At 37.5% G+C, this 20,149-nt stretch overlaps 3 protein-coding genes across 8 annotated transcripts in view; 1 reads left to right on the forward strand and 2 right to left on the reverse strand.

The window, feature by feature from the left end:
• Nucleotides 1-20,149, reverse strand: part of epha6 (EPH receptor A6) — a 205,255-nt gene that overhangs the window by 20,096 nt on the left and 165,010 nt on the right. The window lies entirely within an intron of this gene.
• LOC105356806 (G2/M phase-specific E3 ubiquitin-protein ligase) lies at nucleotides 1,969-11,165 on the forward strand. Of its 5 annotated transcripts, none has more exons than XM_023951153.1 (13): nucleotides 2,363-2,606; nucleotides 3,893-4,008; nucleotides 4,093-4,399; nucleotides 4,480-4,559; nucleotides 4,747-4,799; nucleotides 5,050-5,089; nucleotides 5,160-5,203; nucleotides 5,341-5,427; nucleotides 5,514-5,827; nucleotides 6,936-7,114; nucleotides 7,317-7,489; nucleotides 10,267-10,481; nucleotides 10,551-11,165. In XM_023951153.1, exons 1-13 carry the CDS (start codon nucleotides 2,450-2,452, stop codon nucleotides 10,784-10,786), a joined length of 2,001 nt encoding a protein of 666 aa, XP_023806921.1. In that variant the 5' UTR covers nucleotides 2,363-2,449; the 3' UTR covers nucleotides 10,787-11,165. The 5 variants fall into 5 exon arrangements, with proteins under 5 accessions (XP_011487937.2, XP_023806921.1, XP_023806922.1 ...); XM_023951154.1 differs by having other exon boundaries at nucleotides 10,554-11,165; XM_011489636.3 differs by having other exon boundaries at nucleotides 2,371-2,606; nucleotides 4,483-4,559.
• LOC105356805 lies at nucleotides 11,174-13,009 on the reverse strand. Its single transcript, XM_011489633.3, has 3 exons — nucleotides 11,919-13,009; nucleotides 11,619-11,837; nucleotides 11,174-11,552 (listed from the first exon to the last, which is right to left on the reverse strand). Exons 1-3 carry the CDS (start codon nucleotides 12,746-12,748, stop codon nucleotides 11,345-11,347), a joined length of 1,257 nt encoding a protein of 418 aa, XP_011487935.1. The 5' UTR covers nucleotides 12,749-13,009; the 3' UTR covers nucleotides 11,174-11,344.

The following is a 20,149-nucleotide window of genomic DNA, read 5'->3' on the forward strand; positions in this document are numbered from 1 at the left end:
CCTTTTCACTGCATTATGAAACCTCTATTCTCATAAAAGCTTTTCATCTTTGATGTAAGTGTGCCTTTGATCCATTGGTGTCCCTTCCTCAAAAACTTCTGCTTCATTGTATGCAAACAACCATATTCTTTTTTTCCCCTCTTTAAACTGAACCATCAAGTGATTTTACAAGAAGAGGTCGCTTATCCAAAGATTTTTGATCTTTTAAGCCTCTTTTAGTTAGCTCATGTTTGACTTTACAGCCCAAACACAAGCAACCCCTTCCTGGCAAATAAGTTCCAATAAATCCTACTAAATCCTTAGGAATGACAGTCAGGTTGGAGCTCAACACGTAGATTAAGCAACAATGTGTAAATGATGATTTCAAACAACTGTTTATGTTTAAAGAAGTGAGGTGAGCAGGTTGGCTCTGTGGTGCAAAGACAACAATCTCCACCTGAATGTGGAGAAGACAAAGGAGATGGTTGTGGACTTCAGGAGAACTCAAACCCAGCATGCTCCACTGATCATCAGTGGTGCTGCTGTGGAAAGGGTGAGCTGCACCAAGTTCCTGGGAATGCACATCTCCGACGACCTGTCTTGGAACCATAACACTGCATCACTGGCCAAGAAAGCCCAACAACGCCTGTACTTCCTCTGCAAACTGACGAGGGCCAGAGCTCCTCCCCCCATCATGCAGACCTTCTACAGGGGTGCCATCGAGAGCATCCTGTCCTGCCGGAAGACTCTGCACATTGTAAAAACAGCTGAGAAGATCATCAGTGTCCCTCTTAGTGGCCTCTCGGACATTCATCCCTCTCGCCTCACCCGCAAAGCCATCAGGATTGGAAGGGACCCCTCCCACCCATTCCAGAGACACTTCAGCCTGCTGCCATCAGGGAGGAGACTGCAAAGTCTCCAGGCCAGAACCGGCAGACTCAAGGACAGTTTCCTCCATCAGGCGATAAGGAAACTCAACTCCCTCCCTGCCCTCCCCCCTCTGGCCCCTCCACTCCCTGCTACAAACTTACACGGAAAAACTTTCACACCTGTTCAGAATATCATCTTCACCAAAGACTGCCATCACTGACTCATCTACTTACTGTTGTTAGCACTGTTGTCACTTTAAACTGTCACTTTAACCATCTCATTGCTCTTTTGCACTATTTAGATTTCTAATTATAATTGTTATTTTATGAGCTGCATTTACTGTGGGGCGAGAGGAAAGTAATTTCATCTGTGCTGTATGTCATGTGTATGCAGCATATTTGACAATAAAGCTGACTCTGATTTGACTTGAAAAATAATATTTTGTATATAATAGGAAACACTAACATTCAGTTGACTGTACCAGGCATGGATGTTGATATTTAAATATATCAGGAGTGATGTAATTCTTCTCCAATACTGAACTCTGGATTCTGAAATTACATCTCTTAACATGAAACAAGGCAAAAAAAGAAAAAGAAAAAGATTTTTCCTGGGGTATTATTGACGTGCTTCACATTATGTTTGCACCGCAGGGATTTGAAAGAAAAAAATCCCTATAAATCCAACTTTTAGCCATCCTTACAGCACCCAGACAATGAGTCACTCAGCTCGACTTCTTTTCCATTGTGCCTTTTTTTGAGAAAGCTGATTTAGATTTGCTCAAATTACAATGAAAATGCGGCATCATGAGATATGAAAGTGTAGGAAATGTGTTATTTTATCCTGATCTGTGACCTCTTTATGACTAACTCACTAACTGAGGTTTTTTTTTAAGTCTCAGTAGCAGGAAAGAGACATGGGTAAAAGTATTTTGTTATTTTTTTTTAAGTTGGATTCATCCAAATATACGGTGGCCGAGAGGTGCAAGACACGTTTACATTTAAGATACAACCGACAACAAATCCCAGTACAAATTACCAAAACCTGAAACACAACAGCAAAACACGGAACAAATTACCAAAACCTGAAACACAACAGCAAAACACAGAACAAATTACCAAAACACAGAACAAATTACCAAATCCTGAAACACAACAGCAAAACACAGAACAAATTACCAAAACACAGAACGAATTACCAAATCCTGAAACACAACAGCAAAACACAGAACAAATTACCAAAACACAGAACGAATTACCAAATCCTGAAACACAACAGCAAAACACAGAACAAATTACCAAATCCTGAAACACAACAAGGAAAGCGGAGACACTTTTTTTTAATGTATTACTACAATAAAAATTACTACAATTTTTTGCACGGTAAGGATTCTGGGTCACTGTCGGTGTTTTGCACTTTCCGGCCGCCCGGCCGAGAAGTGCAAAACACAACAGCAACAAGAGCTGCTAATAAAGGTTAATACCGGAAGTGACGCAACGATAACGTATATGATTTATTGTTGAGCTGCACGCGGGCAGTTAGCGGCAAAATCAGTCGGGTCCAAAAGAGGTCACTAACTCGAGCCAGGTGAGGCTAAACAATGTTTTGCCCTTTTTGTGGAGTCCATTTTGGGGCATTTGTACCCTTTTGTGCTTCTTGCGGACGGTCTTTGGAGCTGTTAAGAGGCACGGAGCAAGCCGGAGGATCAGACGCTCCCGGTCCGTCGGGCCTACACTCAGCAGGTATTTCGAAGCAAAGTAAGTGTGACAGCATTAACTTTTTTATAAGTAAAGAATGAAGTCTTTTTAATATATTTTATGGAATAAAATGCTTTGTCACATGCATTCAGGCAGTTCAGGTGATCTTCTATACTGACACTTTTTTTTCAAACTTTTTTGAATATAACAATTCAATACAAAACAATGTAAACAGCAACAACAAAGGAACAAGCCAGGGGGTTGTTGTTACATTTTACGCAGATATATTGAAACTGACACACAGATCAAATGTTTTAATGGTTTTCTTATTGTTGGAGTTTCTTATTGTCTTAATGTATTGTTTGAACTAATTGATAAAGATTGAGAAATGAGGGGTATGATTCGTAACCTTTGATTTATGAATGTACCATTTGCATAAAAACAATAAAAGGTTAATTACATACAATTGTTCTTTTTTATGAGATGGACAGTGGGTGAGGCCAAACATAACATGTTTTAAGTACAGGTGGAAGTCTGTGTCTATGTGGGCGGAAATGAAATGACAACTTAAGACCAGAGAGTTGTGGAAAATGGACATGGCCAAAATAAATGTACAGCATCTTCAGGGACAAAAAGAGCAGGCTACATCAATATTTTCTTTGAACCTTTGCAGATATAGTTTGGGTGGATAGAATTTATGGATTAGTTTGAATGAGATTCCTTTCACTTTATTGGTATTTTGCTGGTAAATTCCAAATCCTTTTCCATTCTAAATGATAAACTAAATTATTCCAAAAAGAAACTACGTAGGGAATGGAATCTTCTATACTGACATGCTTTAGCGACGCTGAAGTTAGGCTTCCTATTCACAGCTTCCGATTGGCGAGGTACTTTTAAGGAACATTCCACTGGATTTTTCACACTAATACCACCTAGGATCCGGTCCTATTGAAAAAACGCTGGACCTGGACTGCTAAAACCTAGTTTAAATTATGCTTAGATAGTAAAGAATATATTAGACACAGTTTCTGATCTGTCAGACCTTTATTTGATCATATTTCGCAGTTTCAAAAAACACATAAAGGTTTCACAAATTAGAAACTGTCTCCTAATATATATTCTATACTATCTAAAGCGTAATTTAATCCAGGTTTTATACATACTGTGGTTTTTCAACTGGACCTGGTTTTAGAGGTTCTCAGTGTGGAAAAAAATGAATTTTCCTTCCTTTAGTGCCCTCGCGAATAGGGAGCTGTGAATTGGAAGCCAACTTCAGTGTCATCATGCTTTGAGTAATCGATATAGTGGTAAATGTTTTGATGTGGAACTGTTTTTTGTGCCGGCAGAAAATACAAATCCCACATACAAGCAGTTTCTGGATTACAGAAACTCAAAATCAAAAGAGAGACAGTCTTTTACCCACTCCAAAGTACCATTTAAACAACAATGCAAAACTGTGCAGGTAAGTTGTTTTAACTGTTTTTACAATGTAACAGTGAAAAAAAATTAAATTGATGTTTTTTTAATCATCACTCTTTGTTACTAGATAAACATTGGATTAATGAGCAGACAAGGATATGACTTAAAAGCCGTAAGAGGAAAAACTCTCCCATTAAACACAAACCCGGAGATAACGGCGCAGGACCTCCTGAAACGGGCTGCAATTAAAATGGCCACATTTAACAAGGACCTGGGTGAGGGGCCGTATGTTCTTTTATACCCAGACTGCACCAAGGTGGTGAATGTGCCAGGGACAGAAAGACCTTTCACACTTGAAGAATATAAAAAAGAAATAGGAAAGAACTACTCCAGAATCACTCTTTTCATTTGCTCTGAGAGACACTTTGAAGGAGGTATGTTGTTCTCAGTATTTACAGTTTTTACATAACAAATATTCTTTATTACACAATAATGTATTTTTCAACTCCTACAGCAGATGATACTTCCGATTCTGATTGCGAAGTTGTCATCACATCTAAAAGCACAGCAGAGTTCTATCATGCCGACACTGTGGTATGTTTTTTTATCTTTAAATTTGTACTTGGGAACATTTTTACAAAATCCATTGATGTATTTTATTTTTTTTTTAATCAACTGGTAATTTCATATACAGTGACTACTTTTACACCATTGTAAGGGTATGGAAACAGTAAAAGAACTGTTAAAATATAATCTTAAAAAAGTATACTTTTCTTCTGAGGTTTTTGAGCCACAAGACTACAGCACCCCTGATCCCAAACACATTGAAACAGAGTAAGTACATATTTTATTTATTTACTTAATTATTTATTTTTACAAAAGAAACATTTTTCTTGTTGATGTTACCAGTCTTAAACTTTGTCCCTGATAAACACAGATAGAGATGTTCTACTGTATGTCATGTACAAGGAAGTTGATGTATTTATCACTTTTGTAGCCCAGAATCAAACTATTACCCACTATGTTGTTATAGTCTATATCTTAATGTTATAATTTCATGTATTTTTTTTAAATATTATTTTAGAGAAGCTCCAGGACATTCATCCACACTACAACCTGGACAGGTACTCGGGCATTTTGTGTCAGTTTGTAATTTCGTGGTAATATTGCTGTTCTAATTTTTTTATTCTTCAGGTTGTGACATCTGACATGGAGGATCTAGTCAAGAGCCCTTATAGGTAAGTTAGAAATGATGGTGTTTCTTTTAATTTCTAATCTAGAGTATGCATTATAAAAGAACTTTAGGTTTTGTAAAAATCTGTGCATATAAAAAGTAATTTAATGGAATATATTTTTAATGATAATTTTCTAACAGTCAATACACGGAACTGTGTGCGCCTTGTATTGAGGAAGAGGATGAAGATGTGGTTGAAGTTGCTTCACCAAATGCACACACATCAGTGTAAGCTCTCTTTCTCTGTGTGTGCATAAATTTGATACGAAACAATTCATGCAATTGATTATTGTCTCTCACTTTTGTTGTTATAGGGAAGACACAAACATTACTCTGTCTGACATTATAGGCAACTTGTCCCATGATATTGATCATGACAGAGTCAGCAGGTTCAACATCTCGAGGGCTAATGTTTGGGATGGAGCAGTTAGAGGTTTCAAGCGTTCATCCTACTCTGAAACCTGTGACATGCTAGTTAACTTTACAGATGATGCTGGTGTTTTTGAAGAAGGACTTGATGCAGGTGGCCCAAAGCGAGAGTTTTTGAGTCTGCTAATGAAACATCTTAGAGACCGTCCCATTTTTGATGGACCAGAAGGACATCGGTTCTTGGTCTACAATGCAAATGGTAAGCTGGTCAGATATTTGCTTTATTCAATACGTATGCTTTAGTAATTGTGTATATGTGTGTGTGTGTATATATATATATATATATATATATATATATATATATATATATATATATATATATATATATATATATATATACATGTATGTATGTATGTATGTATGTGTATATATATATATATATATACATATATACATGTATGTATGTATGTATGTATGTGTATATATATATATATATATATATATATATATATATATATATATATATATATATATATATATATATATATATATATATACACACACACATACATACACACAGTGTATTTTCACGATCATAATTCGCACTTATGTCTTAGATTTTCTCCAAAAATGTAGTGGGCGCCCTATGAGGCGCTGCTCGAAATGCGTTGTTGTGGGACTTCAGTGAAGGGCGTAGGAGAAAACAGCATGAGAACGGGGGAGGGAAGTGTGGGCGTGAACAACAGAACAGTTTAAACTGAAGCTATCAGCTACGAGGAGGACCATGGGAGCAGCTGCCAGACAATTTCAGATGAATGAATCCATGGTTCACAAGTGGAGGACACTGGAAAACCAACTCCCACAAGTCAAGCTGATGCAGCTGAGTTTCTGCGGGAAGTCGACTCGAGCCATGGATTAACCATCAAAGAACAGCTGGGAGAAGCTTCTGTACAGTCAACATATGACTGAGGGCAGTAACGCTTTTAGAAGAAGCTTTCACTTTGGTTTGATGAAACGCCGTTATCTTTCCATCCGGGCGTTGTGTGTTTGATAGAAATGTAGCCCAGCTGTTCATTTCAGATCCAGAAGATGAGGACTTTGATGGGTTTTTGGATGTTGATTGATGACTGAAAAAATACTAAATAAATCACAACTAACTCAGTTTTGCTCCCACTGCCTTTTTTAAACACACACTAGCATGCATGTTTTACCGGGATGTTATAACATGCCTAAAACCAGGTGCGCCTTTTTTCATGTTAAATATAGAAAAAAAAACACAACTGAGACTGTGCCCTATAATCCAGTGCGCCCTGTGGTCGTGAAAATACGGTGTGTGTGTAACATCTTTAAATCTGTATTTATTGAAGCTGTCAGGGAGGATGCCTACTACATAGCTGGGAAGATGATTGCTGTGTCAGTTGTGCACGGTGGTCCGGGACCTCACTTCCTGTCAGAAAATCTGGTTCATTATCTTGCTGGACAGACTCTATTCAGAGCAACAGTTGCTTCAATAACTGAAGACGAAACAAGGAAAGCTTTACAAGAGGTGAGAACACCACACAATTTCAGTGTTATAAGGTAGAATTGTTGCATTTGCTTGTTCTGCTGGACTTTTCACTTTTTATGACTTATTCTACATTAGCTCCATCTGTATATGTTTACACCAAGGGTTCTTTCATCCTAGAAAACAATTTCAGCAAGATTCAATAACTAAATTTAGTGTTTATGTCCATTTTTATGTTTTACAGCTTGAGAATTCTACATCAGTGGATGTCCTGCGTGAATGTCTCATGAAACACAGCACTATGCTGCAGACAGCAGGTTGTCTGAGACATATTTCAAAGATTGAAGAAAAGAAAGACATTGTGTCTGACTATCTCCGATGGTATATAATCGACCGCAACTCATCTGTACTTGACAGGTAAGATTATATTCAAATTAATTGCAGAGGTCAATCTTTGGTTATTTTCTTCTGCATCTCAGTTCTTCTTCCTCCTTGCTTTTTCGGGTTTTAACCTCTTTATATAAGAATTTGAATTTTTTTCATTATCACTAAATGAGAAACTAAAACAGAGTTTTAGGGTCACGGTGAGAAAAAGATTCTTGGGGATATATGTTGAGATTAAAGTCAAAATGGCGAGAGTAAAGTCAAAATAAAATTTCAAGAAAAAAGTGGAAATGTTGCTACAGAGCAGCAAGTGAATGTCACACAGTAGAGCAGACCGACTTAACTTTGTTGAACAGGTGAGCTAAATGCTTATTGATAACGTTCCAAATGTTTGGAAGCTCATTTATGTGATTGACTGTGTATTAAAGTTATATTTATTTATCAGCGTTTTGCAGGATCTCTGCAGCCTGTTGATGAAGCTGTCGGTATCCCTGTAGCTGTCCACTTACATCCTTTCTTTATTCACAAAAGATCTCAAAGTCTGAGTGACATTTTTATCTGAGGAGGCGCGCTTTTAGCATTTTCGAGGTTGTAATGCTAATATAACAGATTATTTTCATCTTTGTTTTATGTTGAAACAAGACGTTTCATCAGGAGGAGGGGGCGTATGAAACACTGTTTACCTTCAGCTTTGGTGTTCTGTGCATGACAGGTTTATGACAAAGGTTACAGATGGACAGATGAAACTCTGCTTTACTGACACTAGCCATTTTGTTTTGTGAAGACTGAATTATTCTTAAAGGCTTGGCCTTACTTCTCTCGGGCATCATTTCGACTTTCTCTCGACATAAATCCTTCAGAATTATTTTTACCGTGTCTCAGACGTGCAGCTGCTTCGTTTGATTCATGAAGTTTAGGGCAAAGTATTTTATGTGAGGAGCTGCAGCCTCCAAAGACTCAACGAGACTATGATATGATGGGATCCTCTATTTATTGGTTATATGTTTGAAATTTGTTATTTTTCCTGATTTTTTTTTTTCTATGAAGATCACAAAAAAAGTTATTTGGTTGTTTTTTTATTTCATAAACAGTGTTTTCATTAAAAGTATCATGAATGAATGAAACTGTATTCATATAGCATTATACATATCTATAAGGTCCCAAATTACCTCACAACAAAAGAAAGACAGAAGAAGTTAAGAATCGGGCACGGAGAAAAATGTTTTGAGGTCCTCACAAGAAAAGATTAGGTAGGGGACCCTGCTCCAGCATCCGTGTGGTGTTTGAAGATTTGTTTTTTTTTTTTCATCCTTCCAATCATTCAAACACCACATGAACGCTGCATTTCTCTAGGTTTGCGTTTTACATGAGGTACATCAAACCATTGGTGCGATTGGCTCTAAATTAAGAACAAAAGCCACAGTTTTGAAAGAAAAATCTAAAAATGTTCTGTTTTAAATTATTATTTATTATTAATAATTTGTGTTGTTTCTTTCTCTTATAAGGTGGATTACCAAAACACTCTATGCATCTGCTCCTGGTCCAGCCCTTCGATCAAATTTTAGAACCCTATGAGGCCTGCGAGTTAAAAAGTTTGCCTACCCCTGAGATACGCTTTAGTTTCTTTTTGTCTTCTGCTGCAGCTGGACTGATATCTGGATAACCTTTTCACCAGAACAGAGTTCCCTTGTTTATTTCAGGAGTTACGTTCTAAGAATAACCAAGAACGATGAAATCTGGGGAGTAGGATTTCGGACGTTTTATGGCAGTAAAACTCCTCACTACACACTTTCTGCACTTTTCACTTTTCTCACACATTCCTCTCAAAGTTCAACCATTCATAGTAATAAAGTCCATAAGTATAGAATGAAAGCAAAGATCTGATCACGATCAACGATTTCTGCAGATCTTTAAAGCTGTGCGTTTCTGTACAGGAGACACGTCACGAAGGAGATTGACAAGATCTCCAGCCAATCAGAACATGGTGCGCCGTTTGAAAAAAGAAGCAGCAGAATCTCTGTAACAAAGTGAGAGAACTGCAAAAGATGAACTGCGACATAGAAAGAGAACACTGTCTTCTCTTCTACTTGACAGGGATTTTTAGAGGGGTTTAGATTGGGGCACAGACTGCAGAAGGACAGATTAAAATGTCATGTTCTATGTGGGTTAATATCCCATGGCCAGACTGGAAATAAAAATGCGGCTCTGATATTGTTTAAGGGGCCGGACGAAACATGGAGGTGGGCCGGGTCACCCCTAGTCTTGCTCGTTTCCCTATATGCGGTTTCATACACAAAATGTCTCTGATCAGATGAAATATTGGATTAGAATGGAACTTTCTACATGAGCCCGGAAAAAAACTTTAACCGATTATAACAAACTTTTACATACGCCATACTTTCCATCAGAATAAATCATTTGACGTGCAGAACTGTCTAAAATACCGGAAACGGCCGTAGAAGAAGAAACAGGAACTTCTGTTGTAAACAAATGATGATTTAGGCATCTTGCAATTCAAGGAGAGCTGGAAAACAGACAGGGTTGATTCTCTTGAGGACCAGGGTTAGTCACCCCTTTTTAGCTGAATAGATATAAAAAAAATTAAAACAATTCTTATAAAATTGCAAATTCACAAAATGGCGCTTATATTAATGCTATGTCTGTGTTGTGAATACAGTGTGTAATAGGATAGATCCCAGTATATGGGAACAACCTCAATTGGTAATTTGAATACACATTCTACAGGGTCTGTTAAGTACTTTCACTGTATTAATACAGGGCAGGAAGTAACATGTTTTTTTTCTTTCTAGATTTAAAGATGGTCTTTCGGCTCTTCATTTTTTGGATGCGCTGCAGCAACACCCAACTTTGCTGTGTCCAGTCCTGTGTCACACTGAAAAGCAGCTCACTGGGCTGGAACTGGAGAGACTCTTCAAACCGGACTTTAGTCCATCAGGCAGCAACAGGAGACTGCTTGAGGGTCAAACTGTGGGCTACTGGGCAGACTATCTCCTAGATTGTGAAGGTTTGTGAATACTTTTGTTGTTTGGAAGTATTTGTTAAAACTCTGATTTTTGTTTTTTTTCTTCTCCAGAAGGACAGAGTCCTGTAACATTGGAGGATGTTTTAATGTTTGCCACTGGGCTAACATCACTTCCCCCTTCTGGATTGGACCCACTGCCAAGGCTACAGTTCCTCGACAACTCCATGTATCCGATGGCAAATACATGCCTAAACACAATCAAATTGCCTCTGCTGGAGTCGTACACTCTGTTCAAGTCACAGATGGACTTTGGGATTCAAAATTCTCCGGGGTTTGGCTGCTCCTAAGCCATTTTACTCAAGGTTTAAATTGTTGTTAAGTTGGTCTTAAATCGTTTTAATTGCAAATTTGACGTTTAAGGCAGTTCTTTTCATTTAATTTATTTACAGCTGTTTATAGCTTTTATTTATAGCTGTTTACTAGGTCGCCTGCTGGGCAAGCGAGCTAGGGACCTGCTAGTGGCAGTGGAAAATCACTGGGTCTTGCCTTTTTTTAAATATATAATTGTTCAAAATTCTGTTACATTTTAATTTTATTTTTAGAAGTACAATATGCTTTTTGGGGAGCTTTTTTTTTGTTGTTTTAAACTTGCGCAAAGTTATTTTTGCGTCTTTTTTTTTATTTAACAATGTTCAGGATCTTTAATAAAAAATGTGCAATATTTCAGATTTTTATGGTTTGTTTATTTTTTAGAATGTAACATTTAGTCACACATATCGCTTTTGGGTGAACAGACTACAAAATCAAAAAACACTATGGAAAAATTATATGCAAACTTTTAGCAGCTCAACCATCAAAAACAAGACATGCACTTAGTTACAGTGGTAATTTTATATTATCCTAATTTAGAGCTGAGCAATTTCTTTGAGCTTCATGTATAGTTCTGAGGCTGACTCCCAGTTTTCTGGCTTTTGAAAACGATTGTGGTCCATAACAAAGTCGAGGTACTCCTGTGTGTTTGGGTCCCCGCATGAAGGTAGTGACAGACTGGACTCTGGAAAAGCATCCAGCTCATCATGTTGAATAATGAATCCACAGTCCCTGGACCCATGCCTGAATAAAATGGAAGACAACAGTATTTATTTACATTTATGCAATTAATAACCAACAACCCATTACCTGTGAGGTAAATAGTACAGCTCATTGGGAACTCCTCCTGGACATGAAGCTGTTCTCGAAGGACGGATTCGGTGAGTGTTCCATAGCTTCACACACTCATCTAGGTCTTTTTGAACAACATCCCCAAAGCTGTATCTCAACAGCCTCTGATGCTCCTGACTCCCGTTAAAGTGGCCAGCATCTCTCAGATCAGCAAATAGCTCCATCCAAAACTGAGCCCTATAAAAAATATATTTTTAATTTGATTACAGTAATTTCACAAAAGTAAAATAAATTGTATATATGTGTGTATATGTTTACCTTCCTTTTCGATAGATAGACCACCAGGACTCAATTCGCTGGTTACTGGTAGATGAACCAAACATGTGGCTGGACTCTCCGCTGTAGTGGTCATTGTGTTGGTGGCGTAGTGTACACTGAACAGCAGCCATGATGCCGTTTTCAGTGCCACAATCAGTTCTGAGCCTCATGGGGACTACATTGAGGTTTCGTATACATGACAGGAAATTGTGAGCGATAACTGTTGGGTTATTATTTGTTGCTCCACATTTCAGCCACAGAACTTTACGAGAAAATCCATCTATGCATCCTGAAATGGCCAAACCAAATGGTTTAAGTTTGTCATAGCCATCGGCATGCCACATGTAGTTAGGTCCCAGGGAATGATAGGTTCTCCTGATGAATCGTCTGCGAGCCCTGCTCTGGCATCCTCGAGGATTCAGCTCCCGGAGTAACTCCATTACAGTATCTCTCTTCACTTGGAGTTGGTGCTTTTGTTTTAGCACCTGCCACATAGTTCGATAACCGAAGAGTTGGCCAGGCCCACGAAGTTCTGCTCTGATTGCATTAATTACAGTTGTTCTTGAGCTATAATACTTTCTTCGATACAGCCCAGACTGGTTAAGTTTACTTTTAAGAGTCCTCAAACTCATCCTTACACCATGCAAACTCAATAGCATGTCCAAAATAACGCTGTACGAGTGACCCTCGTTGAAATACTTGATACAGTGTTGCAGGACGTCTGATCCTCCGGCTTGCTCCGTGCCTCTTAACAGCTCCAAAGACCGTCCGCAAGAAGCACAAAAGGGTACAAATGCCCCAAAATGGACTCCACAAAAAGGGCAAAACATTGTTTAGCCTCACCTGGCTCAGGTTATGTCCTCTTCTGGACCCGACTGATTTTGCCGCTAACTGCCCGCGTGAAGCTCAACAACAAATCATATACGTTATCGTTACGTCACTTCCGGTATTAACCTTTATTAGCAGCTCTTGTTGCTGTTGTGTTTTGCACTTCTCGGCCGGGCGGCCGGAAAGTGCAAAACACCGACAGTGACCCAGAATCCTTACCGTGCAAAAAATTGTAGTAATTTTTATTGTAGTAATACATTAAAAAAAAGTGTCTCCGCTTTCCTTGTTGTGTTTTCAAGATTTGGTAATTTGTTCTGTGTTTTGCTGTTGTGTTTCAGGTTTTGGTAATTTGTTCCGTGTTTTGCTGTTGTGTTTCAGGATTTGGTAATTCGTTCTGTGTTTTGGTAATTTGTTCTGTGTTTTGCTGTTGTGTTTCAGGATTTGGTAATTCGTTCTGTGTTTTGGTAATTTGTTCTGTGTTTTGCTGTTGTGTTTCAGGATTTGGTAATTTGTTCTGTGTTTTGGTAATTTGTTCTGTGTTTTGCTGTTGTGTTTCAGGATTTGGTAATTTGTTCTGTGTTTTGGTAATTTGTTCTGTGTTTTGCTGTTGTGTTTCAGGATTTGGTAATTTGTTCTGTGTTTTGGTAATTTGTTCTGTGTTTTGCTGTTGTGTTTCAGGTTTTGGTAATTTGTTCCGTGTTTTGCTGTTGTGTTTCAGGTTTTGGTAATTTGTACTGGGATTTGTTGTCGGTTGTATCTTAAATGTAAACGTGTCTTGCACCTCTCGGCCACCGTACAAATATGACGCTCATGAAAAAAAGAAGCATGTTTCACAAGTCTCTTTTGAAATGCAGATTCTTTATCTCAGAGTTAATGCTTGTCTTTCCACAGTCAATTACTGAACCTTTAAAAGAAGGAAGGAATTTCCATTATGATGTGTTTAGGGTGGCCGTTTCCTTTGTCCCATGTCTTCTTTCCTCCAGTGGATTTACAACCATTAGTTGGTTCCTTTCAGATTTTTTGGGGAGTTATTTTCCAATTTCTGTCATCTAAAATGTAAATCTTATAACAGCTTTTAAAAAAAAGGAAAAAAGTTGCCGTGAACTTTTCCTGTTCTAAACTAATGCGTCATAGTGCATTCTAGCTCATAATGAGCAAAAAGATGACACATGAAAGCCCTGCTCTGCATGGCTATATATAGACATACTATAAGGATTTACTGGAAACCTTCAGACAATTATTATCTAATTGTTTTGGTTTATGCTTAGATATAAGAAAAAACAAAATGGAAAAAAGGGTCAAAGCTGTGACAGCTGGGGAAGATCATCAACATTTACCTGTGGTGACTGAAACAAGGAGACAACTCAGAACACAACATGAACACCAAGGAATATCACTACAAGAAAGAACAATTCTGACATTCATAGGAGGCAGCCATGGAGGAATCTATTTTTTTTTACATGTTTGACTCACTGCATGAATGTTTGCTGGTATCAATTTGTTCTAATATTACGTTTTGTCTTATTTTATCTTATGTTGTTTGCTTTGCTAAATGTCAAACAACAAGAAATGAAATAAAAAAAAGTGTAAATTTATTTTTCAAGTTGTTACTTTTTAAGTTGGTTCCAAACATTTCCTAATTTAACATTGAAAATTGCTCGCTTCCTGTTGATGTCACGTCTAATAGCAGCAGCTCACCGCTCACTTTGTTTGTAGCTTTACTTTTGTTGCAGCTTTTGTGTTGCAGTAAATTGTCATAGGTTGTGGTTAACCAGAAGTGTTGTTGTGAGCTGTCCGAGACACCATAGTTAACCCACAATGAATCGGAAAAAGAATTAATGTTTTCAGCTGTTTGGACTTGAAATTCCCCAAAGTATTACAGCCAGGGACTCAAAGACGCACTACGCTCATCTTTACAGAGCTTTTAAAAACATTCCCAGTGGTGTTTTAATTATGATTTTTTTAACCAAACTAAAAAAACAACTATAATTTTCAAGGACATAGTTCCTGCAGAGCGGAAACTACGTCAAACTGTATTTTGACATCTGCTCCTGATTCACAACTACTTGAATAAAGAAGTACTCAGAAATGCTATTTTAAGTTAAATTTTCTAGATGTCTGTCCATCATGAGAAAAATTGCGACAAGAACGTGTTAAAAACACCTAAACCACAAATTTTATCAGAGTGGGTCTTGATCAAAAAGACTTAAAACTTGAGTTTTGGGACTTGTTTTCTTATTTAACTCCAAGACATGACAAACAAAAAAAGTCTCTATAAATGCCTTTGCTAGTATTCAACTTGTAGGAATGGAGAAACACCAATTGTGTATTTTTGTGTCTCCACTTTGTTATTATATCTATAAATTTTAAATCATGACCTAAACCTAAAACAAAATACTTTAGACTTGGACTTTCCAAAAGGGACTTGGGTGAATCCCTCTATTTATGGTCACACTAGGCGTGTGACTCGCGTTCAAGAATGGTGCATTATTAAACACGTGTTCACACTGGACTGTCGCCAACAGGTTCTATTGCACGTCCTCCACCTCCAGTTGAAAGAGGCTTGGTGTGAAGTGTCCAAGTGGTGCAAATCTTGTGAATCCAGGCTTTTTCTTTCACAGCTCTATTTAAATACCTGGTGTCATATAACTCCAGCAGGAAACAAATCACTATTACTAATTTCTCCTTCATGATCAATTTTCAAATGATTGGCAATTCTGTGAATTAATGGGATATCATCCATTCGTCACAACCAAACTGAGTCTCTAGTTGGTCAAAGTTTGACCCGGTTTAACATTCAATGCGCATTCATTGGTCAGATGTTTTGTACCTGGAGTCCAAAAATGATCATAGAAACTTGCGCAGCTACATGTGAAGGCAAAAGTTTTCAATATGGAAGCCCAAAACGTGCATATACCTGTGTTTACATAGACTTTTCATGGGAAGTGTAACATGCGTTGCTGAAGGTGGTGTGAATGTAGCTAGGTACAATCAGCTTCATCTGCTGTTTGACAAAATTGTTTTTTGTTTAACAATTTTCTTGATCTCTTTGTCTGCTTTTCATATGTACGTTATTGAAGAACACCACTTTTGGTTCTATTAAAACCAAAGAGTGTAGAGAAAATTTCTCCTCAATGCAGAGTGTGACTGGGAGAAATAAAACCACCAAGCCTGCTTGAGTCTGTCTGAACATATAGGAGCTGGCTTCTCTTAGAGGACTTAACATAATCCAAGTTGCCATATTAGAGGAGGTGTCAGGGGGCCATGGGCCACAGGTCAACGGATTGCGCTCTGTCTAAGTGAAGCCTGTAGGATTCTGTAAACTGATAGGCAGAGCCGATAACATGGCAAGTAACACTAGCAGAGAGAACAAGAAGGGGATTTGGAAAGCAAGTGTTGACCTCTGCTGATGGGGTCAAGCTGTTCGTTAAAGAAATTGTGGCATGTGCCTTTATCAGCTTCTTCCAGTCCTATCCTCTGATCCGCTTTATCCGCCTGTCCCTGTGTCCCTATCATTGGCTTTCATTCTCTTAAGAGGCCTCACACCCAGCGACAGCACACCAACCCCAATGTTTCTTCCACTGTTTTCTGGCTTGTTAGGTGCTGTTCCAGCACATATTCATGTCCACATTTTCACAAGCTCTTTTCACACCCACACAGACTGGTAAAACAACCCCACTCAAAGGGCTAATCAAAGCATCAGCGAAATTCAAACCATTGCTCCTCTGCCCTCACATCCTCCACAGCTTACCTCACTGTGCTGCCTCTCTGGCTAAATAAAGAAAGGATAGTTAAAAATAAAGATAAAAAAAGAGGACAAGATGGGAAAAAATTATTTAGATAGGAAATTTACCTTACACATTAAGTGAAACTCTTCACACAGGATAAATATCTGCACATTTTCCTCCTGTAGAATTTTCACACTTCACATTTAGAATACTCAAACATAGATGTGCATTCAGGAAGCTTTTTAGAGCAGCCACGTGTTAAACACTCGTCACGCATCAGCTACTTCTAAATACCCATTTGTGCTGCAAAACCTTAATCTGTAAAAGCTTTTTTTTTTTTTGACTGAAAGCTATAATCTTTTTCTGGCTGCAAAGACTCCATTCTGAGCTTTTCTAAAACTGAAAGAAAGTAAAAGTCACTCCCACACATGTCAGAGTCCCAACAGAAATGACAGACCCATTCAAAAAAGGTCCAAATGCTGCTATTGCTTCAAGATGGCTCAGAATAAAAAGGGTCATGCTTGCGCTGCATTGCTAAATGGCTAAAGACTTTTTTTTTGCTCCTATCGTTTTTGTGTCATACCTATAAAAAATATCACCTTTCTCTGCACCTGTCTTGGAGTGTACATTTTGAGAGGTGCTGTTGCTTTGAGTAGAAACCCACATTAAACAATGATCTGTTTGATTTTCCTTCCCTAAAATTCAACTTTTTGATAAAAGTTGAAAAAAATTGACACATTTCCTCTCAGCCTTTTCTTTATACTTGAAGTGGAAAGTGATGTCTTGATTAGTTATCATCTGTAGGTAAGTAACAGGGCAATGCACAGAGCAACAAAAGACTCTTTGATCTCATTGTTGCCTGCAGGAAAATGCAATTTTAAGATCAGCATTGTGATTTTTACAAGAGAGTAATTCAAATAAATGTAACAAGGCATACAGCAAAACCAAATGTAAATTTTTGCAATGTTAAAAGACACTCAATGTGTTCACTAGCTCCTTTCATCATTTTTTCCTTTCCTTGTTCTATTCACTTCTGTATGTAGTGATGCAGTTTTTGATGCAGGGACAAAGAGTTTCTTAGTGCACTTTCACACTGAGCTTTTTGATCCTCACCAGAGTCTGGTTCCTTAAAAATTCACTTCGTTCAGCAGCTGTGGAAGTTCATCTGAACTCTGGCATGGCTCAAATGAGAAACTGGTACATGTGGAAATCCAGGGTTTTAGTCGACTTGGGAAAAAACACTGTTGTTTAAATTCAGCTGCAACATCCTGGTGTTAATACTTTAAACAATGAAAAACAAAAAGATCATGCAGCAACTACTTTTGTTTAAGCTTTATTTAAGTCTATGTAAACGCATGCAAATTCACTTTTTTTGGGTTGCTTTGTAATACACAAATCATATATCAAACCAAAACAAAACCATGACCCAAAAATTAAGGTTTCAATGGAATCGGATGGGATGCAACCGTCTGCTCATCTATTCATTTGCTCCCGCAGTGAAAACACTGTTTGACTCACCTGTTATTCTTTCTTTTCTTTAGTTAATTTGCATTAAAGTTTGGTTTTATTCTCCCTTATTTGCTGGGTTGTTGGTCATCTTTGGATCTCAGTGTTAGCTTGGTTGTACTTTTTTGTGGTAAACAAACAACATTTACCAGTTTTCATTCATTTAAGTCCTCCTGGATTCATTTTTAAAATTGCTTTTTTATGAAAATAGGACCTACAGTATATGTGCAACTAAAAAAAAAATCCTACAAATTTCTCAAAAATTGTCTATCTATTTTTAAGAACTATTTCTTCTGCAAAAATCTGGGTGCTTGTTGAGGGTGAACCCCACCTCTTCATGGATAACGATTTTGAGCACAAAAACAATGTTTTGATGAAGTTTTAGGCATCTGGAAAATGTCTAAATCTTATCAAACATGTAAAATAATCATACTCATCAGCGTTTGGTCCTTTAACATTCTCTCCAAATAAAAAAGATCAGAATTAGTTAACCACTTAGGTGCATTGGCAGGTGTATGCGCTTCGTTTGCATCATTGGATCTCTTCACAGATTGACTGACATCCCTCTAATTCTATGACATTTACAAATGTGTAAAAAGCAAATGCAAATATTCTTCACATTTAACACAAAGAAATAATTTGAGCAAGTATGCATTAAAAATGTTGTAACACTTAAAATATTTTTGCAGCAGCTAAGTATTTTTAAAATGTGCAAAGAAAATCCAATGGTTGATATTTATAGTTTTTTTTTAAATGTGTCTAATACTTACATCATTTAAGTTTTTGCATATATGAAAAAAATATCAGACATTTTTTTTCTCCAACAGATTGCTAATAGGTAAACTTAATCTATGGAAACGTATGTTTGTACCAGGGAGGGTTTGTTTAGGACTTTGTACCACGGGCAAACAATCTTCAGGCCCCCCACCACATACTAAAGGAAACGGTCAAAATGACCATTCTCATGAAATAATTGTATAACTTAATGAGAATTACTTAATGAGTAGTACTTAATATTTTTACCTTTTCTAAAATTGAGCATAATGGTCCTTCATAAGTTACATTCTAAAAATAACCAGCAATAAAGAAAATCTGCAATGAAGCCAGCCTAGATTTTTTTACAAGTATGTATAGATGTTTTAACACCTTAACATGAGGCTGGCAACACTGAAAAAAAATCAGGAACATTTGATGGTTTACGTGATCAACATGATTTAGTTGATTCTGATGAGGAGACAATTTGTCAAACAGCTGACTGAAGTCAATTGTGTAAGCACATCACTACTGTGTAGTGTTGTATATTAGTGCAGGGCTGGTTTTCCCGCTGGAATTACGTCAACGGTTGAAGAGTAACCGTAGCCAAGTAAAAGAAATGTCAACACTGGTGATAAAGCTCCGGTGTTAACTGGTTAAGGCTGTTAAACCTCTCACACACTTGATAAACTTTTCTTGGACATGCATTAACACTTCACTCTATTTTCTCTTGTTTAAACTCTCAAAGTTCAAACTTTCACAGAAAAGATTAGTCCAGTAATATCAAATGAAACAAGGATCATCTTTGCAAGGTGATTGTTGAGACACAACATTATAGTGACAGTACATGCCAGAATTGACAAAAAGCACATGTGAATAAATTACATTACACAAAGAAAAAGAAATGAGACCTAAAACAAAAAAAACAGCATTAAGTGATTCCTGCCTATCACTCAAACTAACAAAAAAAATTCCCAAAATCCTGAGTTTTCACTATGAACTGCTGCGTTGAATAGTTTACTTTTTTCCAGAAAATACATTGTGTTTATTTTTAACACCATGGTAAATGGCTCTGCTACCCAACTGTATTACAACTGCAGTTGCTGCATTGTATGAAAAGATCACACTCACTGAGTAAAGTGATGTTTGTTCACGGTAGCAGAGGAAACACCTTGAGACATAACTGCTCAGCTGCAGGGAAAATGAAGCATTTTTTGGGAGTCCAGGGCCTTCCACACATCTTGTGGCCCTGGGTAACTGCACAGTTGCTCGAAAGGGTTCCAGGCACACTTAAAAGTCTTTATTAAAAAAAAAATTGAATGTGTTTCTTATAATCCAAAGTGTCTTAAATATGAATTAAATCTGGTTGTGTTTACTGATGTCGACGAGATTTTGAGAGATCCTGCCATTTAAATT

This window comes from Oryzias latipes, chromosome 21 (assembly GCF_002234675.1).
Source record: "Oryzias latipes chromosome 21, ASM223467v1".
Taxonomy (NCBI): Eukaryota; Metazoa; Chordata; class Actinopteri; order Beloniformes; family Adrianichthyidae; genus Oryzias; species Oryzias latipes.